The sequence below is a fragment of the Zonotrichia leucophrys genome, chromosome 1, assembly GCF_028769735.1.
Source record: "Zonotrichia leucophrys gambelii isolate GWCS_2022_RI chromosome 1, RI_Zleu_2.0, whole genome shotgun sequence".
Lineage (NCBI taxonomy): Eukaryota > Metazoa > Chordata > Aves > Passeriformes > Passerellidae > Zonotrichia > Zonotrichia leucophrys.
Genome location: NC_088169.1, coordinates 61,931,687 through 61,958,186, shown reverse-complemented (window position 1 = coordinate 61,958,186; position 26,500 = coordinate 61,931,687). Strand labels below are relative to the sequence as shown.

General features: G+C 45.4%; 2 protein-coding genes and 2 non-coding genes across 4 annotated transcripts in view; 3 read left to right on the top strand and 1 right to left on the bottom strand.

The window, feature by feature from the left end:
* Positions 1-5,197: 5,197 nt before the first annotated feature.
* On the top strand, positions 5,198-10,317 carry TPT1 (tumor protein, translationally-controlled 1). The gene is made up of 6 exons (XM_064714561.1): positions 5,198-5,334; positions 5,580-5,653; positions 6,297-6,487; positions 7,184-7,289; positions 8,541-8,657; positions 10,095-10,317. The coding sequence occupies exons 1-6, from the start codon at positions 5,307-5,309 to the stop codon at positions 10,095-10,097; spliced, it is 519 nt and encodes a 172-aa protein (XP_064570631.1). The 5' UTR covers positions 5,198-5,306; the 3' UTR covers positions 10,098-10,317.
* On the top strand, positions 9,900-10,029 carry LOC135455888 (small nucleolar RNA SNORA31). Its single transcript, XR_010442415.1, has one exon. It is a non-coding gene; the product is annotated as a small nucleolar RNA SNORA31 (small nucleolar RNA).
* A 661-nt stretch (positions 10,318-10,978) lies between the features above and the next one.
* LOC135455896 (small nucleolar RNA SNORA31) lies at positions 10,979-11,114 on the top strand. Its single transcript, XR_010442416.1, has one exon. It is a non-coding gene; the product is annotated as a small nucleolar RNA SNORA31 (small nucleolar RNA).
* Positions 11,115-18,130: 7,016 nt separating this feature from the next.
* GTF2F2 (general transcription factor IIF subunit 2) overlaps positions 18,131-26,500 on the bottom strand; it is a 77,721-nt gene continuing 69,351 nt past the window's right edge. The window contains exons 8-9 of the mRNA XM_064714541.1: positions 23,509-23,652; positions 18,131-18,978 (exon numbers count right to left, since the gene is read on the bottom strand). Of these exons, the coding sequence (XP_064570611.1) occupies positions 18,859-18,978; positions 23,509-23,652 (264 nt within the window). The 3' untranslated portion in view covers positions 18,131-18,858. The remainder of the gene's footprint in view (positions 18,979-23,508; positions 23,653-26,500) is intronic.

The following is a 26,500-nucleotide window of genomic DNA, read 5'->3' as shown; positions in this document are numbered from 1 at the left end:
CCACCAAACACAGCTCAGCCCCTCACATCTACAACAGCACAAGTTTCTTACACATAACATCATCCCTTAGCTACTCCAATATTGTGTGGCCTTTTCTCAGAACAGGTAAAATAGACATTAGGATTATTGGTTTTTCCCACGGAAAGGCTGGTCAAGCATAAGAACAGGCTGCACAGGGATGTTTTTGAGTTACCATCCCTGGAAGTATTTAAAAGGCAAGCAGATGTGGCCCTCAGGGACATGGATTAGTGGTGGACTTGGCAGTGCTGGGTTAATGACTGGACACAATGATCTCAGAGGCCGTTTTGAAATTAAATGTTTCTATGACTCTATGATTCTGGTTCAGCTTTGGATCCACCAGTATCCCAGATCTTTTCTGTAGAACTGCTGCCCAGTTCTCTGCCCTGTGTCCATGGCTGATCATTTCTGCTTTGTATTTGTGAGCATGACATCAGAGCACCCACGTGGAGCACACCATCATCTCAGCATTCCCTGGCATTTGCCAGCAGCAGAAGCCTACAACAAGCAGAGGACCAGGGCCATGATCAGGCAGCACTTCCCTTATGCACTCTTTCAGTTTCTAGTAATGTGTGGCTCAGAGCTTGTTTGAACGTTATGCTGCACCTTTGTGTTCAAAAGCCTTTGGTAGGTTTTCCTTTCAGCAAATGTTTGGCTGCTCATTGATGGGCTGGCCTTGTGCAAATGCCTTCTAACAATTCAGGCCACTTGTCCAATGTGTCAAAATCACTTTTTAATTCCAGTCTTAATCTCCAATACACTTGTGGTCCTTCCCAATGTAATGTTACTGCCACTTTAACGAATGCACTCTCTATTCCATCATTGAGCACATCAGTGGGACACACTGGCACAGACCTGAGGATCAGGTGCAGACATTTCCACCACAGCCCTTTCAGTCACCTGGATGTTTCTATGGTAAGTGAGTATGAAATTGCGGGTGGGCAGCACCTTGCTCCATAGTTGTGAACTTGGGAATCGCAGTCCTGTTTTTCCTAGTGATGCAGGAGCTGCAGTGCGGGCTGACAGCCTCACTCCGCCCAGGGCAGGGCTTGGGTGAGCAGTGCCCCAGGCAAAAGGGGTTTGTGGCTGCGCAGTGACCTCTGTGTCTGTTCGCAGAAGCGCAGCAGCCACCGAGAGCAAGAGTAAACACTGAAAATGCCAAGGTAAGAACACAAACACCTGCGTTTGTGGTGAGTGCAAGAGGGGTTGTTGCTCAACCAAAGACCTCCCTTGTATTCTAAAAATGATGCCTTTGTCTGGGATACCTTAATCTATCTAGTCCAGCCTAATATGGTCTATCATTTGTGAATAGATCTGAGCTGATAAGCTACACTAATGATCAAAGCTCAACTCTTTCAAATATTAATCTTGGGATCTGGGATTCTGGCTTAGTACACTGCTAATGTAAATCTAAATTATGAATTTTGGCTCGAGATCCAAAACACTCGAAGGATTGCCAAGCATTGGAAGACTGACTATATTCATAACATAAACTCACCTGAAAGAATCAAACTGATGGTCTGGCTTTGTAAGATCAATTCCCAATTAATAAGCAGGGGTAACAAATAGTGATCAAATCTTTATTGCCTGGAAATGCCCTAGGGAAACAACTTGAAGCAAACCAGTCAAAAGCTACAGTTTCCATCTGTGTGTGTGTTGGAAGAAGGGCTACAAAGTTACAGCTCCTTGTTTCAGCCCTAAATTCCAGACAGATTTGTGAAGACATGGGTTGATCATGTGCATCCTCTCTCCCAAAGCCTTTGTGCTGGGAGATGCACTGGGGAAGGGGGCACTGGGCACAGACTGTCCTGCCAGCCTCTCTGCAGCACCAGGGCTTGCTCAATCCTTTAATCCTAATTTTTTCCAATTTCTTTCTACCAGCAGATATAGATGCCTACTTAGGATCCTCTCCCCCACACGTGGCAAATGATACAAAACATCATCACTTTTATGTGACTTTCACAGCCTTTTACACAGGTTAGAAGAACACACTGGTGCCACCCCTTATGTCATAGCCCAGTATCACCTCTCTTCCTCCAGCCTCACCTCTGCTTTATTTCCACTGATTGCACCCTGCAGGAGACATGAACTGAAGGGAGGTTCCCCTCCCTTTTCTTACAGCTCATGGGAGTTGCCACAAGGGCTGAAAATGGACCGTTTATTTGGGGACAGAATGGTGCAGGATCAGCTGTCATCTGGCACTGGAACCCAAGACACAATTAGTTGAGCACAGCCATATCCACACAATATTGATGGAAGCAATAGTGCAGTAATTCACAACTGTCTGAGGTGTGGCTTTCCATGGGAAAGGCTTCTTGTGACACTCTGCAGACACCTGCCTAGAAAATCCTCCTCAGATACTGTTAGAAGACTCCTGTATAAACCCACAGGATTCCATCAATCCTTTGGGATTTACACAACACAAAAGGTGAGGTGCACTGTCAGGAAAACTTCTCACATCATTTTGGCTGTCAATCGGCAGCTAGAAAGGTGGAGGGAGGGACCACATTTGTAACGTGTCACTCTGAAACGTGAATCCAACTCTGGCTGGGTGTGAGAAGTGCTTGAAGAGGCTGCCTGGACAGAAAGCAGTTGAGAAACACTAAGGTTTTCTCAAATGGTTTCTGAAAAAAAAAAGGAGGAAAAAAAGCATTTTCAAATCTATTTCACAAAGTATCAGCACATAACATAATTCCGTGTCTAAATGGGATCACAGGAAAATTTCAGCACTGATACCTCAGCGAAGCCTATGCCAATTAAAACACTGCTAACTTCAACTTGATACTGATTTAACTTAACTCCACATCAAACACTCCTGGTGTTCACACAGGAGCCTTGACCTATTTAGGAGATGCATTTTTAAATGACATCTCACATTTTACACCTGCAACTCCTAATACAGACCTACAGGCAAGGCAAAGCAACCAGAAGGTCCCTTTACCATCACTCTGTGCGAAAGGCTTTCTACCCTGACTTCAGCAAATTGAGTCAAATGATGAATTTCTAAGATGTTTCTGAACTACTGCAGAAATATCCTTTTTTCTAGAATGGTCTCTTGAAAATAAAACCAAATTGAAGCACACCTACTAACTGGATGTTTTTAGCTGCATATTACACTACTTAGAAGGAGCCAAATGTTCCCCTGTCACTCACCACACTGCTAAAGATGGAAGTTGCTCTTTTTTTATTGTGGTTTGTAAAAAGAGGGGTTATCTTTTATCAGGCCAGATGCCACTGAGGAAAAGAAAAAAAAAACAGGAAAAGCTTTTGGGAAGAAGCCCCTTCTTCAGGCCTGAAATAGCAACTGTAGTCTTGAAGGTGAAAACCAGCAGAGAACTACTTGTAAATTTAATTAGATTATGTAAGAAGCTAGACCATCTTTAAAAAAAGGGCACTGATATCTGGAGCAAAGGAAGGAAGAGCAGGGAAGGAGGAGATAGAAAGGGAGCTCCACTGGCACACGCAAGGAAAGCAATGAGCAATTCACTGCCTAAGGAAGGTGAGGGACAGGGAATTGTGTCCTGTGCCCTGATGTCTCTGCCAAGTCCAGGATCATTAGCAGCATTAAGCGTTTCACGTCCCATGATGTCTTTTGAAGGTATTTTATTAATGTCTCTTAAGAATCAGAGTTCAAGTGAGGTCTAGATTTGTTTCAGCTTGACAGGCTGCTGCAGAAAAGTAAGTCCAAAGGGGGAAAAAGAGGTCTAGGCACAACTGCCCTTCTGTCTTTTATCTCGACCCTGACTACTGGGCTAAATCTCACTTGTCCTTATAAGAAAAAATAATAAAAATATACCTGTCCCAGCCAGCCCTTTCACGAGTGCATAAGCAGTGCCTCTGAACATCCCCAACTCAATTTCCCTGAGGGAGTAAGAACAGGTAAGAGTTCCATAGCTTCCTACTTATTTCCCTATAAATGTTTTCAACACATCACTTATTTGTAGGAGATCCAGTACCCTGCAGAGCAAATGTATAACAGAATGAGTTTCTGTGTCCCTGTGTCACAGCCCTTGCAAGGTCCAGAGCCCCTCAGCAGCGTGTGAGGATGATGGTGAGGAGGCAACAGTGGGAAGTGCCAGGAGAGCTCACACAGACACATCCCTGTCAGGCTGCCCATGGAGGGGAAACCCTGGCTGTGGTGGGACACGGGGACAGCAGTGCTTTCCCGGGGGGCTTGGGAAAAGCTGGGTGCACTTCTCCTTGGAAAGTCAGTGTGTGGATTTACCAGGCTGCCTGTGTTAAACTGGAGGCTAGTTTGGAACATGTGGGTGCAAAGATGCTTCCTTATACAAGACAAGGAAAAAAGAGTGGATATACATAATTGCCTCTCTGAAAAAAAAAAAAAAAAGGAGGAAAAAGAAAGGATGCCTAGATGTGCCCAAAACCTGTACCATCTTGCACCAACTGGCAAAAGAAATTGAAAATGTGATCGCCCCAGCTCAGTGACTCAGTAATGAGAAAAGAGCCAGTGATCACACATCCCGGACACCTCATAAGAAGTTAGACAAAAAGAAATGTGTTACTGAGAGCTTAAAAGATTAGCAGCAAGAGGAAAATTGGTGTTGAAACCCATAAAATGCAACCACCGGCAATGAGGGAGAGGCACAGCCCTGCTCCGGCACGGGGCAGGACTGGGTGCTCTCCAGAGGTCGCTGCCAGCCCTGCCCCTCCGACTCGGGAGGGATGAAACCCCGCTCGCCGTTTGGCAGGTGAATCTGAGCAGAGCCCTGGCACACAGAGGGCCAGCCCTGTCCTGGGGGCCATCAGGCACAGCACGGCCAGACGGGCAAGGGAGGGGATTGTCCCGCTCTGCTCTGAGCTGGGGCAGCCTCACCTCGAGTGCTGGACGCCACAATGCAAGGAAGACATGGAGCTATTAGAGCGTCCAAAGGAGGGCAGTGACAATGGTTAAGGGCTCTGAGGGGAAGCTGTATGAGGTCGCTGGGTGAGTTGATCCTGCAGAGGCGGAGGGGAGGCCTCGGCGCACTGACAGCTCCGGGGCAGGTGCGGGTGCGGGTACCGGTGCCCGCTGTGGCGCTGCCCCGGCCCGCGCGCCGGGAACCCCACGCTCGCGCCCCCCTCGCGCGGCAGTTCCGGACGCGGCCGCGCGGGGGCGCCGCTGGCGGAGGGGCGGGGCGGCGCGCAGTGCGCGTGCGCGGTGACGCGCGGGGCCGTGCCCGCTATATGAGCCCCGGCAGGCGCTGACTCGGCCCTTTCCGCCCCGCTCCCGCCCCGCGCCCGGGTCGCTGCGCTAAGACCCCGCGCCCCCGCCGCCCCCCGCCGCCGCCATGATCATCTACCGGGACTGCATCAGCCGTAAGGCCGCGGAGGGGGGGCGGCGCGGCCGGGAGGGGCGGCCGGGCCGGCACTCGGAGCGGGGGGGGGAAGCGCGGCCCGGGCCCGAGCGCTGGGCCCGGCGGTGCCGGCGCGCATGTGCGGGGCTGGGCCGGGGCGGGGGGGGCGCGGAGCCCGGGGGCGGGAGCGATGGGGGAAAGTGGTGGGTGCCGGGAGGCGGAGGCTGACGCGGCTGGGTGTGTATGTGCGTTTCTCTCTCCCTGCAGAGGATGAGATGTTCTCGGACATCTACAAGATCCGGGAGGTGGCGGACGGCCTGTGCCTGGAAGTGGAGGGGAAGGTGAGTGCCCGCCCGCCCCGAAAGAGGGAGGGAGGAAGGGTTGCCGTGGTGACTCACGGCCGGTGGGGAGTGGGGGTGGCCTCCTTGCGAAGAGCCCGAGCAGGGAAAGAGAGAAGACTCACCTTGGCCCAGTGCCCCGTGCTGCCGTAGATGGTGCCTGAGAGAGCCCGAGTCAGCCAGGCTGGAGTGTAATGGAGCTTCGGTTGTGCACCGTGCGGGAGTCGTGCTTGGCAGTCATAGAATCATAGAACGCTTTGGGTTGGAATGCAGCTTGGAGATCATCTAGTTCCAGCCTCCTTGCCATAGGCAAGGACTCACTAGACCAGGTTGCTCAAAGCCCCATCCAGCCTGGCCTTGAACAGTTCCAGAGGTGGGCCATCCATGGGTTCCCTGGGCAGCCTTTGCTAGTGCCTCCCACGTAAAGACTTTCTATCCAATATCTAATCTGAACCTACTGTCTTTCAATTTTAACCGTTCCCTCTTTTCCTGTCACTGGGAAATTAGTGCTCAAGCTGCAGCCAGGTTCCTTGCACTGAACTATGTCTCTCAAGTTGTGCCCTGCTGTCAGGTCATAGGAGTGTAAGAGCGGTAGTGCTAAGGTTTTTTGCAGAGCCGTTAAGTTTTTTGATGTCTCTAAATCTAGATGGTCACCAGGACAGAGGGTCAAATTGATGACTCTCTAATTGGTGGCAATGCCTCTGCTGAAGGTCCTGAGGGAGATGGAACAGAAGCCACGGTCATAACTGGTGTTGACATAGTAATTAACCACCACCTTCAGGAGACCAGCTTCACAAAAGAATCCTACAAGAAGTACATCAAGGATTACATGAAAGCGTAAGTGTTGGTAGGCCTTTCCTTTCAGTTGGACTGCAGGGGTTTTGTGTGCTTGAGGTTGTAAAAACAGCATTGGATTTATTCCTATCAGGTGTTCATTCTGATACGGGTGTGAAACTGGCTGTGAACTTGAGTAATGTCTTAATGCTTGGCGGAACTGGGGCTCTAAAGAATGGGGGATGGAATATCTGTGTTTATTTTTTGGCTGAGGTAGAGGAACTGATCATGTGCTTTGGATCTTATTTGTAGCTTTGCTGTTTTCTATTTCTCCATGCCAGACCTTCATTTGGAGAAACTGAGGTGGTAAAGAAAAGCTTCTGAAGCTTTTCTAGAGTGACAGTGTAAACAGCTAAAAACCGTGTGTGAATGGGTCTTTTTGCTAGTTCATGGTATAACAGCTGTTGGTTGGTGTTCAGTGGGGTTAATACTGAAAGTGAAAAAGCTTTGTGATATGGGTGGGTGATACTCCTGGTGCTGTGGAAAGGGCTTGCTGATTTTTGCCTATCACTAGCCTGGTTGTAAAATAACCTTGGTAGGAGTGGCAGGTACTGTTCTGTGATTTCACTTTAAAAAACTAAGTTAAAATTTGGGGGCTTTGAGAGGAAGTGGGGGGAAAGGGAGCTATGACAGCCTGCCAGACAATGAAGATATTAAGCTGGAACATGTTTTCAGAGCATTTTTTCTTTGTCCTTCCAGAATCAAAGCCAGACTTGAGGAACACAAGCCAGAGAGAGTAAAGCCTTTCATGACTGGGGCTGCAGAACAAATCAAACACATCCTTGCCAACTTCAAAAACTACCAGGTAAGTTATGTCTCCTTACAGCAGTATTGATAAGCTGTGATTGGTTCATCTGCTGAACAGCTTGTTGAGAATTTTGATGGCTCCTGTTGTGGGGATGCTAACTTGACAGTCTTTGAGAGTAATAGGGGCCCTGAGAGTCAGGCAGGAGAAACAGCCAGAGACTGTTAGCTGTTTGGTGGTCTCACTTCAGCTGGTAATGCTTGTAGTTAGCTACATCTGTTATGGTGATTCAGGGACTGTGTAGTTGGACTTGGAAGGTAATTAACTTTGGCCCCTGCTGTCTCTTGCTCTGTTCATAGCATCAAGGTGAAATTATTGAATCACAGAAGGTGTTGGGTTGAAAAGCACCATCGAGTTCCAATTCCCTGCCATGGACAGGGATGCCTTCCACTAGACCCAGTAGCTCAGAGCCCCATCCAAGCTGGCCTCAAACGCTGCCAGGGATGGGGCATGCACAGCTTCTCTGGTCAGTCTGTGCCAGTCTCTCACCAGCGCCGCAGTGAAGAATTTCTTCCTAATATATCATCTAAATCTGTCCTCTTTAGAGTTTCAAAGCAATTTCCTTTTTGTAGCTCCTTTTACATACTGGGTGCTGTAAGGTCTCCCTGGAGCCTCTAGGGGTGAACAGCCCCAACTTGCTCAGTCTGTCCTTATAGGAGAGGTGCTCTAGGCCTTTGACCATCTCAGTGGCCTACCTAGGCTTGGTCCAGCAGATCCACATCCTTCTTGTGTTGGGATCCCAGCTCCAGAGCTGGATGCAGCACTCTGGGTGAGGGCTTAGCAGAGCAGAGGAACAAAATCATGTCCCTTGACCTGCTGGTCACACCTCTTTGGCCATTTGGGTTTGTGGGCTGCAAGCTCACAGTGCTGGGTGTCACCCAACACCCCCAAGTCTTTCTCCCGAGAGCTGCTGTCAGTCCATTCCCAAGCCCTGCATGTATTTTTGCTTGAGCTTGCCCTGACCCAGGTATAGGGCATTGCACTTGGTTTGTTGTACATCACAAGGTTCCCATGGACCCACCTCTCCAGCCTGTCAAGGTCCCTCTGGATAGCATCCCTTTCTTCTGGTATATCAGCCATGGTAGCACTAAGATTGACAAGCTGCAGAGAAGGAAAATCCCTGTGGCTGGTCAGGGAGACTTTTAAACTGAGCTTGGTGATGCTGCATTGTTTATACAAAAGTATTGTATAAAAAGGCATTTTCTCCTGGCATTAGCCAATTAAATGTCTTAGAGACACATTCCTCTGAAGTTCTTTGTAGGGGAGAACATGAATCCAGATGGAATGGTGGCTCTCCTGGATTTCCGTGAGGATGGTGTGACCCCATATATGATTTTCTTTAAGGACGGCTTAGAAATCGAGAAATGTGTAAGTACTGAACTGAACTGGGTTAATGTGCCCAAGTACATGGTGAGCTCCTTCATCTTTTGTTCTCCTGTATCCCTGTTGAACAGTAGCTGCCAGTTTGAAAACTTTAGGTATTGTGCAAGTACAGCCTGATTGGTGCCTTAATATTATACAAAATGCCTGAAACTTTTGAGTACTATTCAGTTGTACTAAAAGGGGATGTATATCACTGCTGTGATTCATGGTGACTTATGGCCAAGAAATGCAGAAGGGATGGCCCTGGTGAGATGCTTGTAATTGGGAATGGGTTTAAACCATTAGATTAAAGAGCAGGTCCTCTGAAATGGAGCACTTCTACTTTGGATCTCTTTTCTGGGAGTTAACTGTGAAGTACCTTGCATGGTCATATTCTGTCTTCTTTCACTTAACCTGATGCCCTTATACAAGAACTGTCAGTTTAAATATTGCCCTAAATTTGAGAATACAGTATTGCTTGACCAGGTACTTAACCTTTTTTTTCTATCTGGAATCTCCCAACTACCTGAGCTCCTGTGGTCTGCTCCTATGGTCTAGAATGTGGTTGCCCACAAGATAGTATTTGGATCTCAACACTTGTGAGGTTTTGGTTTGCTTGGAGACCTGTGGAATTGACTGCAGTGTGGGGTCAACAGTTGCCTTGCCCATTGTGGACTTGTGAAGTCTGTATATAGACAGCTAAATTTATCTGTAAAGCCTCTCACAGGCTTTCTGGTATGCAAGTCATGTAAAGATGAGCCAGATTCTGGTGTGCAGCAGTAGCCCAATTAAAGGAACACTTCAGTTGGCCAGACAGACACAGCACCTCCCACAGCCTGATGAGGGGGGATGTCTGTTCTGGCCCTGGAACAGGTGATCACCTGCAGGGCACCTCCTGGGAGCAGAAGCTTCTGTGCATCTCCTCTATGGGGAGACATTCCTCTATGGGGGCACACCTTTTGGATGCGTTGTTTAGATAACTCCACCTACTTCAAGGTGGTGTAAAAATACAGTAGCAAGGTGTTCCCATGTGCAGTAAAACCTGCTTCAGCTTCTTGGTGCAGCTTTCTTCTTAGAATATACCCAGAGACAGCTGGGTACATTGTAAGCTCTGGTACTTGTTTAGGATGTGCTTGAGGGGAAACATGAACCTTGGTGTGTCAAGCAGGAAGGGTGTGAATGAGTGCTCAGCCTGGCTTGTTTAGCAGCTGGTGGGTGCCAGTTGCTCTGTACAATTGTAAAAATGATCAGCATCCTCTGATAGACCATGAGCACTTTTCCTGTTGCTCCCTGGTTTGCACTAAGATGCAAAAATAACTTCCTTGCGCTTTCTGCCTGCCTGACTGTGGCAGCCCAGATTGAATTAGGGAATACACAAACAAGTTACAGAAATGTGCTGATAATGTCATGACCTTTAACTAACACTTGCTACTCTTGTTTCAGTAACAAATCAAACAGTATGGTTTTGGATCACTTGTCTTCATAGCTGGCTGCTGTTTCTTCTTCATCGGCACAACACCAGGAATCAGCAATGTCTAACTGGACTGATGTCATCTTGAGCTTTATTCACTTATTTTGACCCTGATTTGGAGTGGAGGCATTGTTTAAAAAAACAAAAAAAACATCTATCATGTAGGTTGTCTAAAATAAAACTCATTTAAACCCATTCTAGGTGATGTCTTTTGGTCTGATGTGTCTCTCAAGGTGACTTGAAGGAGAGGTTGCGCCATGGATTGATGCTGCCAGTAGCACAGCTGGTGCTAGAGCAATACAACTGGACTACTTCCAGACAGATTTCACAGTTTGCCTGTGGCACTGGAGTGCAAAAGCAGGTTGATATCAATAAGGCAAAGTCCAAGAAATGTCATAATGGAGTGGACCACCATCTTTTGTGATTGTGCGGAGTCTTATGTCTGGAAGAGATAAGAAATTAGTAACAAAAACATCCCAGAATGGAATGTGTGCTACTCAAGCTGAATGCTGGCTGAGCTGCTTTGTCAGACAAGAGCACTTGAGCCTCTCTTGAGCTATAGTAGGTCTTCAAGATCAAGGCAGGAGGCTGAATACTGAGGAGAGAAGGTGAAATGGCTCAGTTTTCCAACACAGCTTGGCTGTGATACTTTGAATTTGACAGCTGTTGGGGAGCATATGACCTAGAATTCAATCAAGTTGCAGGATTTGTGGTTTTTCTGTACTTGGCCTCTTGGAGAGCGATGTTGGAATGGCCTAGCTCTGCCCTAGATGTCCTTCAAACCAGGTGTATGCCTGTATTAGGGACTTACCTGAGTGTTTGTAAGTTATGTTCCTGCTGTGTTCCTTGTTAGGGAGTGCATCTGTTTGACAGACCTGGAGCAAACACTGTTGCTTCTCAGGTTCTCTTTTGAGATGCAACAGTAACAGGTTCCTTGCGCTTTCTGCCTGTCTGACCCGGTGGCAGTTTGGATTGAATAAAGGAACACAAATTCCTTCCAGATCCAGAGCCCCACCTGGATCGAGGGGATGTGTGTTGCTGCTGACCCTGTTCCTGAGCAGGGATGTTGCCTTGGACTGCTAATCATTAACTTTTCCTGCTGCAGTGATGGCAGAGGCATAGGAGGCTAAAGTGCCTGAAAGGGGAGGGCATGGCCCACTTGCTGTTTTATCTCCTTTGGGGTTTTCACATCTTTGCTGTCTTGTGTCAATTTTTGGCCCCTGGTGCTGCAGGGTGGAGGTGGAAGGGGGTTCTGCAGGGGTGAGATAGATGTGGCAGAAGGCTGGGAGGAGTGAGAGACTGGAGGAGGGAGTGGAGCCTGCCCTAGTTATCTCCCAGATTCCTGTCTGGTTAAATACACCCTATTTTAGTTCTGTGGGAACGTTATATATATGGGTTTTTAATTTTATTTGGTTTTTAAGCCTTTTCAGTAAAGGAGTTTGAGTCAGCTGTGGTGGATGAGGTACAATTTTGGTATAGCCTGCTTCACCCATTGAGGCTGGGAGGCAAGTTCAAAGCCTAGATAAAGCCACTGAGGCAGCTTGTGCTTTTTCTTGCAGAGGATGTGTTAAATGAGGCCAGGTGAGGATGTTCTCTCCCCTTTCCTGATGCATCTTCATTAAAAATGAGAACATTAAAAGAGAGGGAGAGCAAACAGTCCTCAGTTGAGTAAAGTAAGTGTGGGCAGGGCAGTGCTGGTATGCCTGTGCTGCCCCTCATAGCCCTGACTCCCACTTCCTGTGAGTCAATGTTTAAAATTCTGGAGCTGATATGTGGGAGTGGAATTGACTCCTCCCCCCGCTGGCTGGTCCTGCCAAGGCTGGGAGCCCTGGGCACCAGCCTGGAGCAAATTGCCACGTGGCACCTGTGTACAGACAGAGAGCTGCTTTGAAAAACAGGTGCTTCAAAGCACAATGAACACAGCTTTGCTGCTTGGTTGAATGGCAAATTGTGTGTCATCCTGTCTGTACTCCAGGCTCATTGGGGTATTTAATTGCTGTGTGCTAACATTCCTAACTAGGGAATCCTGTGCTCCAAGCAGGTGTGCTCTTCTGCTCGGCAAGCCTCTGGTGGGAAGGCTCCTTTCAGCTTGCTCTAAGAAGTGCCAGTTCAAAGGCTCTGGAGATGTGGGGTTTTGTTTGTTTCTTCAGTGAGCTGGAAGTGAAATGTTCGTGCTGGGCTCACTGCACTTCCCAAACACGCATTGCTGCCTTCAGTTTCTCAGGATAAGTTTTGGTGCTCTGCAGCATCACGTCTGTCAGATGCACCAGGGAGGGTGTGGCAGGGAAGGACTGCGGCAATGCCAAGTGCTTGTCGCAGCTGCACTGCTGTGGTAGCTGCCTGCTGTGCAGTCAGGCTGAGGGAGAGCTGGGAGTCACTGCATGCTGGGAGGGGAGCCCGTGCTGGTAAATGCACTTGCCCACAGTCCATGACGCAGCTCTGTGCTGGGGAGGAAGTTGCGTGTTTCCTCATGGCGTAATTCCTCTTCTTCCGGCCCATCTTCAGCTCAAGCAGCTGTTTTGTTCCTGGGCCTGAAAAGCTGAAGTGGTTTGGAAAGGAAAGTCTTCATGCTTCAGACAACAGCTTTGGAGTTACTAAATTGATAAAATTCCCCATGATAACAAATTAGCTCGGTGCTGCTTAAAATACAGAACTGAAGGACAGCTTTAAGACTTTGCTCAGTCTTGTTTTAGAATGTGCTTATCAGGCTTGCATCTCTCATTCCTGGAAAGATACTTTCAGTGGATTTGGGAAGGATCCAAATTGCATTTTCCCTGAGCCTCATGAAGCAGGTTAAGCAGCTGGGTAGAAACCTCCCTTATGCTGGCTGGGGTCTCAGGCTCTGTGGGCCAGGAGGCCACTCCTGCACCCACTAGGAGCTGGATGCTGACAGGAGAAGGAAGGTGGATTTGCTTAAGAAGAGAAACAAACCTGCCTTTCTAGTTTCAGGCTTCTGTGGTTAAAGGAGTGATCCCTTGGGCTGAAGGAAGCAGCTGCTGTGCTGGGCACACGTCCCATTGTCTCCTTGACTTTTTGCCCTCAATGTCTTATTACTGTCTTACAATAATATTGTCTTTGCTACCTCACCTACAAATCCATGCTGTTTTTGCCCTCTGGGAGCAAGCAAAAAACCCCAAACACTTTCCATGCCCCATACCCTCATGTTAATGTCCATTTTGCTGCTTGGCCATCTGCTTTGAGGAGAAAGGGTGCAGACCTGGGGCTGTTCATGCAGTGCAGGGAACATCTGGTGTGCTGGGAGAGGCACTGGTGTCCCCCACTGCCCCTCTGGGGTGCCCAGCTTTGCCCACTGACCTGGGGGTGGATGCCAGAGCCCAAGTGGGTGATGGTGTTTGAGCCTTGTGCAGCCCTCAGCTTTGGCACAAGGAGGGAGAACCTGCAAAGGGAAGATTCTAAATGAAAGTATGTAGGAAACACAATTGGGTTTGATTGGTGTTGGGGGCTTTTTTTGTGAATTTTTCACTCAGTTTAGCTCACAGCCAGAAGGCAGTTACAATAAGCACAGGACATGGTTGTTTCCAAATAAGACTTTTTAATTTGGAAAAAAAATGGAAAAGCTGGAATTTGCTGACTTCCCTAAGCAAGTCCCTGGCTGTTGAGCTGGCACAGGTCAGCCCACTTCAGTCTTGGCAGTGGGCAGCTGTTCAGGGAGGATGCTTTCATTAAAGAGCAGTAGTATCCACATGAAGATACTTCTGCTTTCTCATACTCTGCTGCTCACTTGGAGCAGATAAGATGTCTACCTCTGCTCCTGAACCTCCATCTGCACTTTAGCTCTGTACCACTTCCCTGGGGTGTTGCTGCCATTGTAAGCTGGGATGTTTTGCTCTGCACCAGGAAATCTCTGTGGCACTGTAGCTGGCAGTGGGAGAGCAGCAGTTAAACACCCATGTTCATTAGCTCAGGGATAAACATCTTCATAGGAGGCAAAAACCCTAGCCAAGCCTGGACGTCTTTGCCCTAAACAGTACCAAATCCATTCACAAGGGCACAATCTTGCTGGTTTGCAGTCCCTGTGTCTTGGCTACCTTTTGGTGGAAGCTGCAGCTGGAAGCTGTTGTGCAAAGATCACAGCCAAGTGCCTGTGGCCAGGGCTGGGGGCTTGAGGGAGCTTTTTGAGTGCCAGCAAATGCTGGCAACCCTGCCAGTGTGTTCTGCAGGAGTGGGTGGGATGTTGTTGAGGATGCACATGGCTGCTGGGCATTTTAATCCACTAGAGCTGCATTCATCACCTTCCACCTGAGGCAGAAGGGATCCAAACACCCTTGAAGACATTTTTTAAGACTATTTTGGTTGTGTGATGCCAGTATTGCCAAATGTGGCAGCAGCTGGACTTTTATTGATAAAATGCTGAACCATTGTTTTCTTTGCAGCCCACACTTTATCCTGGGAGCTATCAGCTGGGATTCACCTCCCCATCTGTAACCAGCAGCAGTAGGAAGGAAGCACTGCTGGCATTTGGGAGAGCAAACCTCTTTTTCCTATCTCAGTGAGGTGCAGATGTGCTGGCACAAAGCAGTCCAGCTGTTTATTTTTTTTTTTTTAATAGGGAATGTCCATGAGCATAAATGTTGAGAAAGCTTTTTAAAGATCAGCTTCCCAAATTACTTGTAGCAGAGTGGTTGAAAAATGACCATGTAAAGCTGTGTACTCCTGTTCTCCTCAGCTAATAAAACCCCAGTGTTGCTACTGGAGTTGTCTGGTTCAAGGCTGAGGTTTGGCTGCTCTACCTACAGCTGTGACCCGAGCTGGGTGTCCCTGGCCTCTCCCATGGCAGTAGGGAGGGATGATTTTGCTGTCCCTGCAGCTGTGCTGCTGCAGCCACAGAACTGCCTGCAGCTGCTGGTGCTTCCTCATGCTGCCCACAAAAAGGTGCTTCAACTCTGCCCTTCACCCACCAGCTGCAGCTGCCCCAGCCTGCCAGCCACCCCCAGCAGCATATGCCATGCCAGTACCCCCATGTCCTGATTTTCAGCCCTGCTCTTTTCTGAGTTAATTTCTTCTCGGTAGCTGTTACAGTGCTGTGTTTTGGATTTGGAATAGGAGCGGTGTTTGTAACACACTGATGTTGTTTTTCTGCTAAGTTGTGTTTACCCTAGGTCAAGGACGTTTTTCTGTTGTCTCATGTGCTGCCAGTGAGAAGGGATGCAAAAGAAACAGGACGGGGGGAAAGCACAGCTAGAACAAAGGCCCTGGGCTCACCACACCACAGAATATTCCACACCACAGAAGGCCGTGCCCAGTATATAAACGGGGGAACTTACCCATAACGGGGGGTTCTGCCATCAGTCAGAGGGTGATGAGCACTTGTATTGTCCATCACTTGTTTTTCCTTTTTTATTAGCATTTTAATAATTTTTTACCATTACAACTATTTTACTAATTTTCAGTTATTAAACTGTTCTTTCTCAACACACAAGTTTTACTTTGATTCTCCTGCTCTGGAGGAGAATTTCCCTGGTGGGGTGGGAAATAGAAGGGAGGTTGAGTGAGCAGGGGATCTCTAAAGGGGTGGCTGTCACCTCCTGTCTGCTCAGGTCCCTGCTGGTACTGCCCGAGCTTCCTGTGTATGCAATTTCCAGTGACTCAAACTGGTCGTTCAGGTCAAGCAAGGCTGGAGAGTGGACATGCTTTTAATCTCATTTAATGGCATTTAGCACACAGAAACTTCTGCTCATGCCTGTGGGACCTTCTCACCAAGCAGCATTTTGACCGCTAATATTCAAGAACATCTGCATGAGCTGAGTTCAATATCGAGCAGAGACAGCAGCACATGGGAAGACCAGCAGGGAATTGTTCATCACTGCTGTGAGTCCAGAGTTTAAATTAATCCAAATGTGGGGGCCAGGGAATAAGACCTGAATGTCCCCGAGCCTCCTCTTCTCTTCTGGCAGATGGAAATCCTGCCAACAGCATTTGTGTAAGGGTGTTGTGCAGAACAAGTACAGCAGAGCTGTATAGGTTTTGCTGGTTATTAAGTGATGGATCCAAACGAGGTTCTCCCAAATGCTCAGTCATTATCCCAGCCTTGAATTTAGTCCTGCAGTGCCCGGGGTTACTGCAAAAGGTAGAATATGGGGATCATAGCAGCATATTTATCTTGCTGCTTCTGTCTCTGCAATGGTTTGTACTGTAAGATCCCATGGCTCAAATGCAGGCTGGATGATGACCTGCCAAGGGCACCTAAAAATTCCACCTTCATCTTTACCACATGCTCCCACCAGGCAGGAGCCAGCAGAGTCTTTGATTGCATGGCGCATGTCCTGCTGCCAGCACAGGAGAGCATCTTTCATGCTTTAGATCAGCATCTCTGGGCTCATTGTTCCCTTCTCTCATGCCACTTGGATTTTGTGGCAGCTTTTGAGGGTAAAATTCCAATTATCCCCTAACATGCCAGAAAAACTTTAAAATCACACAGGAAGCAGGTCAAAAAGTAGCTCACAAGCTACCTGGCATCTGGACTCTCCACTGGTTATCTTTTCTTAGTTTACTCTGATACAGCATTTCCATTTTTGAAATGGTATTTCCTCACTGTCCTGCTCATTATTTATAACTGATGCTACTTCACAGAAGTACAATTCGGCATTCCTCAACTTTTCTGGTTGCTCACTAGTTGAAAACCCCACTGCTTCTTTTTTCTGTTTACTTCTAGCACTCTACACGTTTTTAATGATACCCATAAAAAATCAGCCCTTTGCAAACACCATAAACCCCATAAAAAACGTAGTGCTCTGCACATTTTCCATTACTCCTGAGCAGAGCTTATTTACCCTGTCCAAAGGCACTCTGCAGATCAGTAAAATACCTCCTATACTTACATGTTCAGGCATTTCATGCTGACTGATCATGTCCCTCTCGACTGAAGACAAACTCTGAACCAGCTCACATAAAACCAGAAATACAAGCAGATCCTAAACTTTCCTGCTGGAGATTCCACTCAAGGTAACCATTTCTCTCTGGAATGTCACAGTCATTTCTACCTGTGGTAAGGAATTACACCACAACTTAACCAGGATTGCATGGCATCTCCCTGCATGGTTTTAGAGGATCATATGAGGGGCAATAAAATGGAGAAGCTTACCTAGACTTGCTGGGTGCTTCAGCTTCACCTGCTGAAACAGGACACAGATCCCACAGAGGACTCGAGCTGTACAATGAGGACAGCAGTGTAAGCAGGCCCTGGCTACTGCCCGGGAGCACTTTGTGTTCCAGCAAGACACAAAGGCTGATTTCCTGTGTTCCTCTCAGCACCCTCAGATGGCTCCTGCAGCCATCTGCCAGCTGGGTCCTGCTGTAGAGCCCGAGGAGACACGAGTCAGTGGCAGTATTTATGAAAGCACACACCCCCCTGGAATGGGAGCTGCTCTTCAAAACTTTCAGCAGTCCCTCCCTGGGAACTGGGCACTTAATGCCACAGGATGCTGAGCACCAACCCAAAGTGTAGCTGTAGAGAGATACCTAAACAAACAACTCTAGAAAAAATTGAATTGAGCAAAATTGTGTGACTTATGTATAAGAGTGGTTTTACAGACCTCTGAAAGCATTGACCACTCTAAGCCTTTCACTGCTTCCAAGTGGGCCAATAATGGAATGTTTGCTTCTCACACAGACCTCCTGTGGCATCAGGGTGAGCAGCAATGATGCGTACACCTGAAGGACATGAGAGAATGTGAAAGCTGAGCTATCAAACCTCACCTGCTTAATTTACAGGTATAATAATGAGGTTATCTCCACTCTGTGTTCTTTGCTCTAACATAAAAGCTTTGAGAATATCATTAAATAGTTCCTTCCCTGCTCCCTCCTAAAAAGGATGTTGAAGGAATAACCCTTGCAGTGTGCATTTAAAAAATGGAATAGAGACACAGACACATTTAGCAATCTTTGCCAAACCACAGAGGAACCCAGTGGCAAAGCCAGCAATAAAAACATGCTTTGAACAAACACTTCAGACTTATCCCACCTAAATCATAATGTGTTCAAGTCAATATTGTGTGCCACAAATTAAAATAATACTTTTATTGATATACTTAAACAGAACATAGATATCAGCATAAAAACCAAACAAAAGAGAAAATTGTTCCTTCCTGTACCTAACAGACATGTCATTTTTTCTCAGTAATCACATGGAGGGGACTGACATCTTCCCACTCACTTTATGGGTTTTTAACTGCATTGGTTTGTTCCCAGGGAGTCTAAGGATTGTGATGAGCACCATGGTTGTGGCTGTTCTTCCTAAAGCCTGATACCAGGAAGAGCAGCATGTCCATTCCACACAGACACTGCACAAAGGGTTGTGCACATTTGCAGGCTTCCAGACAAAGCCCTGACAGATCCCAGCAGAACCCAGGGTATTAACCTGGTTACACTGGAATGCAAACCCACAAAGTTATGGTTTCCTCTAAGACACATTTTTCATCAGTTATCAAGACTAGGAAAAGCCACGAAGCTACGAAGAAAAAGTAAGAGGAGAACTCAGAAGATTTCTAATAAAGATAAATCTAATACAAATTTATTCTATAAACTTTTCCTGTCAAAAGACAAAGCATATATAGAAACATACAAGAAGTATTCCTTGGGGGGAAAAGCTACAGAAAATTACAAAGTATCAGCTGCTTTAATTTATCTTTATCCTTGCAGAATTGCACTGTGCTCAGTCCTCTCTGTGAACACCACAGATCCCTGAGTGCAATCACTCTTACATCATAAATATTTTTGTTAATCACTCTTTTCTTCTCCTTGGTAATGTCTGTATTCCGGCTTCAGCTCCCATGTGTTTTTGTGGGTCCCCTTCACATTGTAGATGCCTATTTCTCTCAAAATTTCTTTCAAGTATATCTGAAAGGAAACAAAAGTTCAAATTAAACAGGCAGGCAATTGCCACATTTCCTGCACACCTGCTCATTGCACGGACTCAGTTCCTAAGAGGCAGACAGCCTGGCTGGCTGATGGGCACTAACTGGTGTGGGAAGGACTCTGGGATAGACTTTTACCCTCAGGCACCAGCAGAGATTAGCACAAGCCTCAAGGGATGCAGCAGGGAGCACAGGAGCCCCAGAGGTGATGGCTCCCAGGCACCCCCTCTGAGAGGCAAGTACTCCAGGGGCTGCTGAAATGAAGTTACCTGCACCTCTTGGGAACTATTATGTCACACATCTTCCTCCTGCTGGATTTCCTCCAATTGAGCTAAAAGCTCTTGACCTTTCTTCCTGTTTGGTCTGGGATTATCTTGTAAATCCTTGCCTTATTCAAACTTTGTCAAAGCCTCAAGCTTTTGGTTTTCATGCCATTTTGCAAAGCTTTAAGCATTTTATTGTGGCCTCATTTTTAGAAGAGAGCTGAGTGTGTGTCTGAGAATTTTCTAATACCTTAAAATATTAAAGCTTGGAAGAGAAAGAAAAAAACCATAACAAGTAGAGCTATTATGCCAGTAGTATAATAATCTTTGACAAAACACAACTCACTGATATTGCCCTCCTTCACTCCTTATAATAAACACCAGTAATTTTCTTAAGAGTCACAAGAGCCTGCTTGTTTGTTTAATTATTAATTGGGACTGAGATGAGTGGATTGTCATGGCAACTACAGACCACAGTTTAAGAATCTCCACATTAAATTAATAATTGCTCGAGTTTGAGCAATTTAATCCTGTTGGAGTGCTTATATTGAACTGGAATTGTTGGAATGCTTGTATTTTCTGCATCTGCGTTCCTCTAAATATCAATGTACTCCAAGCTATTAAAACCAACAAATACATGTTGAAGATACAGGAAAATAACAAAAGGCTGATTGTCTAAGTGTTCCTTACACTCTTTCCCTTTTAGCTAAATGGAAAAGCTAGGAAATACATGAACAAAAAATATAGTCTCAGTCAGTAAAATAAATGTATTTTAGTAAAACTTATCCTTACTCTCCCTCTCCAGGTACACACTAAAAGTATGCAAAGCAGCCCAACATGTAAGAAAGGTGACTGCCAGGGATGTGCATATAAACCAACTTCTTAGGGTCTGCTAGGGTGCTTCCTTTGAGCAGGGCATCACTGTGCAGGGATGGCTCCTCAGCCTTCTGGGGCGCAGACGCAAACCCCAGCAGGTGGCAGCAGCAGATCGCGGTGTCCCCTCGCACACCTCGTCTGTTGCAGAGATGCCGTCATTGTTCCCCTCAGCTACCCGGGACACACGCTCGCTACGGCAGCCATGCCCCACGCACGGTGCCGAAGGCGCTGGGAGCAGGTGAAACAGCCATTTCTGCATGGGTGTGTGCAGATGTGCACATCTGCATACCCACTGCCTGCACACGAGGCAGTGCCACCGACAGACACCTCAGAGCATGGCAGAGTGTGTGGGAGAAACACCTGGCTGCAAGGTTAAATTCTGCTGCTCCAGTTCACATAGACAGAGAACTGGAAAAAATCCCCCATAATTGCACTCAGTGCCATGAGGTACACTGATGTGCAGTTCCTGAACTGGCAGATCTAGTCTGCCTGGGAAGCTGGGTCACAAGGTGTGATGGTGCTGCTGGCCTCTGGCACAGTAAAACCACTATGGCTGAACTTTCCACAGCACCCACCCAAACCCACCCACCCAGCTACGTGAAGGCTATTTTTAATTTCAACTACTTTTCAGACCTAATTACCCAGGCAGTTCTGCTTCTCTCAGGGGAAAACTTCCAAGAGTGTAACAAAATGGAACAAAACCAACCCAAACCAAACAGCAAGGTAAGGTCTGTGGCACGAGTAACAGCACTTCAAGCTGGAACCGTGAACTGCAGCAGCTGAGGATTTGCCACTTACTTCCCATCTCTGCTGCAGGGGGTGACCAGGCAGGAGAGGTGTTAGGGAGGGCAGCTGAGAGCATTAACCCCAAAACATCACTGTGTGTGCACAGACAGCACTGAGCTGCTGGAGTTTTTAGACAATTGTTGAACATCACTGTGTGTGCACAGACAACTGCTGGAGTTTTTAGACTGTTATGAAACATGAATAATCCCACTGTGCTGTGCTGCACCTGAGAGCAAGTGGCTTGAAGAGATGAGTTCAGGGCATGCTATGATTTTTCCTGCAGGATCAGTTCTCCTTCTAGAAACCAGAATTTCCCACCTGGGCCTGCAGTGTACCAGGCTGGTCTATGTATCTTGAAGTATAGTGCTCTGACACTGTACCATGGAGAGAAACCCCACACTACTCCCAGTGATGCCAAATACTGAATTTTAGAGCCTGGTGATTGCTAATCAGGGGGCCACAATTTTTTCTCAGAAAGGGATCCAGTGTGTTTATGTACATATAATTCTAGCATAGAAAATCATCTGTAGGTGATCTGTTCATGTATTTAAAGCATCTTCTGCTCTGTTCTACCTTTCCTCATTACTTTTTCCACATAAAGTGAGATGTTATCATGGAATTATGGGATAAAAATTTCTGAGGAGTTAACTTACATGCTCTAAAAATACTTCTGAAACTTTGAGGAGGAAACAAACCCTGTTGTATTTAGGATAACCATTACTTAAAGCTAAAATAGAAGAAAAAATCCAAACAATCTACTCAATTTTTTAAAAATACAGTTCTTATGCCACTGGCTCCATCCTGCTTCCATTCTTCACAAATATTTGATTTCTCACAGACAGTATTATATTCTCAGCCATGAAGCCCAAGTCTGGAATTACTGCAATATTTCCAGGGAGCATTCAGTACTTACATCTGGATAGGTGGAAAAGATTTGCCTACTACTGCAAATTGTTATTTTGCATTAGAATGAAAAACAAATAAATCCAGGTTTCCCTAATATAGCAGTGATTACATTCAGAAAATACTTGTTTTGCGATTTTGTGACACAAATAAAGACTGCAGCAACTTCTTGTGTAACATGCAACATATTCTGTAGCAAAGGTTTAATTTACTATTGACATTTACCATTACATAAGAAAAGTACCTTAATTTATCTGTAACTTCAAGTTCTCCAGTGGCTTAAGTGGGAGTCTACTGCAAGCTGATGTCATGGTAGATGAGATAAATCTGTACCAGTTTGCATTCAAAGTGATCGAGATAGTGACTGCCACACTTCTCTTACCAAAAATAAAAGCCACTTAGAATTTTCTTGCACTTCCTCCATACCTTCCTCCTATTCCTTCCTCCTTCTCAGCTCCCATGACCCACACACCTTCTCTGCTGCACAGATATGGAGCTGACTCATGAGATAAATGAATGGAAGACATGGATATGTTACTCAACTTTCAAGTTTCTTTCAAGGCACTAGAACATGGATTTTACTTGTGTAACATCTTTGTGCAGCTTCTAACCAAACAGATTGTTTACCTATACAAAGGCTCTGACAGAGAGATACACTTCATTCTAAATGTGAAGTGAGCAAAACTAGTAAGCATCTTCATTTTTTTTACAGAGTATTTTTTCCACAATCCAGCTGTTACTATTCTTTTTTCAGCCTTAGCTCTAATAACCTGTGACATTGTTGCTCCATTTAGACTCAAACATAATTAAGTCCCCTTAAGTCTTCTGAAATCTGCAGCTGGGTTGAGGATAGATATTGAAGTTGGCAGTGAAAAACATCAAAAACAATGAAGATCTTTTGCATGTCACTGTCACCCTGCCACTCTTGCGTGGTCTGCTCAAGGAAAGCTTGAACATGGAAAGAAGGAAAAGAACTGGAAAGTTATGGTTCATACATGAAGAGGCTGACAGGCACTGCAAGACAACAAAACCATCACATAGGCAGATGTCTTGGTGCTTTTCTTGTCTGTGTATCAAAGCACTGTTTAAAAGCAATAAATAAATCCTAAATATCAACCACCTTAACTCTTCACCTAAAAATTACCCTATTTGTAAAGGAAATCCAGTGATTTTGGAGGCATTCAGCCTGAGCTCATGATGCCTGAGCTTCTAATATGCATAATCCTTTCATTTAATACAAATTTCATGAAATATAGAAAAAGAGCAACCCCTATGGCTGTGCCAAAATAAAGCTCAGATGCTGAGGAAAGGGCTAACCACAGACTAACATAAGCTGCTGCTGCCAAGAGAACTAGGCTTCAGTGAGGACAGCAGTAGCACGGGAGACATGAGAGCATTACAGAATTAGGTTCCTAGTATAAAAGCAAACCTAAATAAAAAAAGAGACCATTTAGGTTATTTAAACCATCTCTGTCAAGAAAAAGCACACTCACTACAATGTTTGGTATCCTACACTGTCCTACAATGCTGAACTTAAAACTTGGTGATTTCAGTTTGTTGTAAAACATATTTAGAGAGGAGTTTCTAAGGCCTATAATACATATTAAACTCTTTTCTAGATATATAAAATACACACAGTAGTAACTACTGAAAACGGTTGTATTTACAAGACTTGCAGTACATACCACTGGCTGTTTGGTTATGTCCACCAGGTCTTTAATGTTGTAATACTGATGTTTCTCAAAGGCTGAAAAAAGCATGTCCAACACTTGTTGTTTATCAGCTCGAGCTCTTTTTCCATCTTCTTTCTTCTTCTTCTCATATTCAATCTGTTACAACACATGTTTTAAAGACATTACATGTAATGCTGTATAATTCCCAGTACTTAACATTAAGCTACAAAAACCTCTTCTATTTAACAAAACACTGTTCAATGACTGAGTGCTTTTCATCTGGAAAGTTTTCTTTTGAACGTACAAATATTCTTTTGCGGGCATAAACTAAGCATTTTGTCCTCAGCACAATAAGCTTCTCAGATGTACCTGCTTTAACCAGGAAAAAAAAATGGAAATAGAGCCTGCAGGTGCCCAAACCTGGGAAAAAAACGAATAATAATATAGAAATCCAAACTGAGACTGTATTCTCACTTCACCTCTGTTGGTACCAGCTTCTGAGGTACAATGACAAATGTCAAACAACCTCCAAACTGCCATGCCTGGGACAATCCACAGGCTAACATGGCTACAACCACAATCATAACAAGCACCTACCCAAAGAATGCTCCCAATGGCCCTTGGACACTGCCTCGTTTTCTCCAGAAGCAGCAGCACTCAAGGTATAAACTCCATTCAATATACAACCAATCTTTAAAGACACACTTTGATGATCTGGATGGTTTCTCTTCAGGAGAAACCAGAGTGGCACACATGAAGTTGCACTAGTCCCAAGAAACCAAACCTTCTAAGCAGGCAGAGGCCCCTTGTTGCCACACATCATCCTACTTCAAACTGTACATTAAAAATTACTTAACCACTATAATCTGCACCAGATGACTATATATCTTCACAGAAACTTTTATCACCTCCAAAAATACTTCCTCTGATTCATCATCAGAAGCACAGACCAGCACACCCCAAACAAACCCCAGTTGCCAGAGAGCACCAACCATGACACCTGCCAGCACATCACCCCACCCACCCCCAACACCACCCTGGAACAGAAAACCAGCCAGCTCCTTGGAACCAACAAAAGTGATCCAGAAGGTGGTGTAAGTCATGTAATCATCAAGTGCTTTCAGGCAAACTGCGTGGGTGAATCCATAGCGGCACAATGTACAGCAGAAAAGATGCATGTGATCAATAAGGGACACGCGCCTGGCTGTAAATGAGGTAATGCTGTATGGGAGTTGTTCTGCTTCTGATGGCTCAAATCTGACTCTCAAAAGGAAGACCTTCAGATGAAAAACATAGAAATGAAAATGCACAGATCTACTACGTATTAAAGATCTTATTTTTAAGAAGAAAGATTGGTTTTATGGCTCAATTCATTTTTTCCCTATGTATCCATGCCAGCTAACTCCCTCCTACTCTCAGAGTGAAAATAGCCTGTCTCTTGGTAGCTGTCCCAAAATGGCTGAAGAATATTGCCACCTTTGCTGTGGCTCCCAGGTCTCCAGCCAGCCAACTACCTTCTTCACATTCTGAAATGGATGTACATCATTAAACTGGATGCAGAGCAATTGCTCCCAACCTGTAGCTTGAAGTCTCTTACTTCTGCTTTAAACTAAAATGGGTGTGCACAACTAAATACTTGGTCTGCTTTTCTAACTCCATGCAGTGTTATAAAAGCTACAATCTCACCACACAAACCTATCATGCAATTGATTTTTATCCAGCAAATACAGTTTAGTGTAATTATTTAACTCTTTAGCCAGTGCATTTAAAGAAGAATAAATCTTCAAAACAGTAATAGTTTTGCAACATAGCAAAGTGTAACACCAAGCAAAGCAGCTTGACAGTACATCATCTTGGTTGCCAGGATCCACAGCAGAACTGCTGCACCACAAGAAGAGGAACGTAAACCTATGACACTGGTGCTCCCTTAAACACTAGCATGTCAAAACATTTGCATCTTCTGGACATCCAACAGACAATTACTAAAAAAATCCCATGTCAATATTCTACTATTCTTAATTCATTAATGTATAAAATCAACTCACATAAAAAACTGTGTATAAAACCCTCCCTTTATTGAAAAGTTACTAGCTGCTGGCGCCCCAGCTGCCCACTCTCTAATTAGCAATACTCTAGCATTTTCCTCTAACCTCAGCAACAGTTTCCACTGTTGTCTGATAGAAGAGCACATTGAGAAGTGCTAAAAAATAAAAAGCCTGGTGTCTTCTGTTGCTGATTTCTTCTTTTGGCCTTGTGAATACACTGCTCACAGCAAGTTACAATGCATCCTTTCACTTTTCTCCTTCCTGTTTTCTTTGCAAACACGATCTTCTATGTAGCAGGCTTAAAGCACTTTTTACAAGTCATGTAATAGAATGCACCTACACTGTAAACTAATTTGATGTTTTTAAAATTCTGTGGTTTTTTTAATTTAAAAAACATTCAAATACTACTTGATTTCCAGGAAGGACCATTTCAGAACAAGCTGTTTAGCACAGAAGTTGTGAGTTTATCCCCAGAAGACTTTATATTGAAATCAATTTCTCTTTGTTTACCTTCCCAGGATGTTGCTAAGCTTACTGAAAAGCAGCCAAAATTGCTTTCTTGAAAGTATCATTAATACTGAAGCTGATATAACTGCTTTGGTAGACAGCAAATATAAAAGTCATAGAGAAGTTAGAATAAATCCAAAGTTTCATCTAAAGATACTTTAAAGTAGTCCTAAAGGCCTTCTTGTCTCCTGGAGTATGGGTACCAACCTCTACAGGAAAGAGAGGACCATGAAGAAACCACTAAATGAAGCCTCTGAAGGGGTAACCAGAACCACTGAAGAACCTTTCTGCTGTATTATAAAAATTAATTAATTCACAGAAAGGTTCCAGCTTCAAAAATATTAACCTTGCAACTTTGCAAACACATTTAATATTTATAGATATAATGGAGGTCTTTTCCCCAGAGAAAAAAAGCTAAGTTACAACCTTAGCATATATTGCAATGGAATTGC

Bases quoted from the DNA above. Each gene is read 5' to 3' on its own strand.
- TPT1 (XM_064714561.1), top strand. From the start codon at position 5,307: ATGATCATCTACCGGGACTGCATCAGCC. The intron at 5,654-6,296 runs GTGAGTGCCCGC...CTCTAAATCTAG, and splicing joins GCCTGGAAGTGGAGGGGAAG to ATGGTCACCAGGACAGAGGG. The intron at 6,488-7,183 runs GTAAGTGTTGGT...TTGTCCTTCCAG, and splicing joins ATCAAGGATTACATGAAAGC to AATCAAAGCCAGACTTGAGG.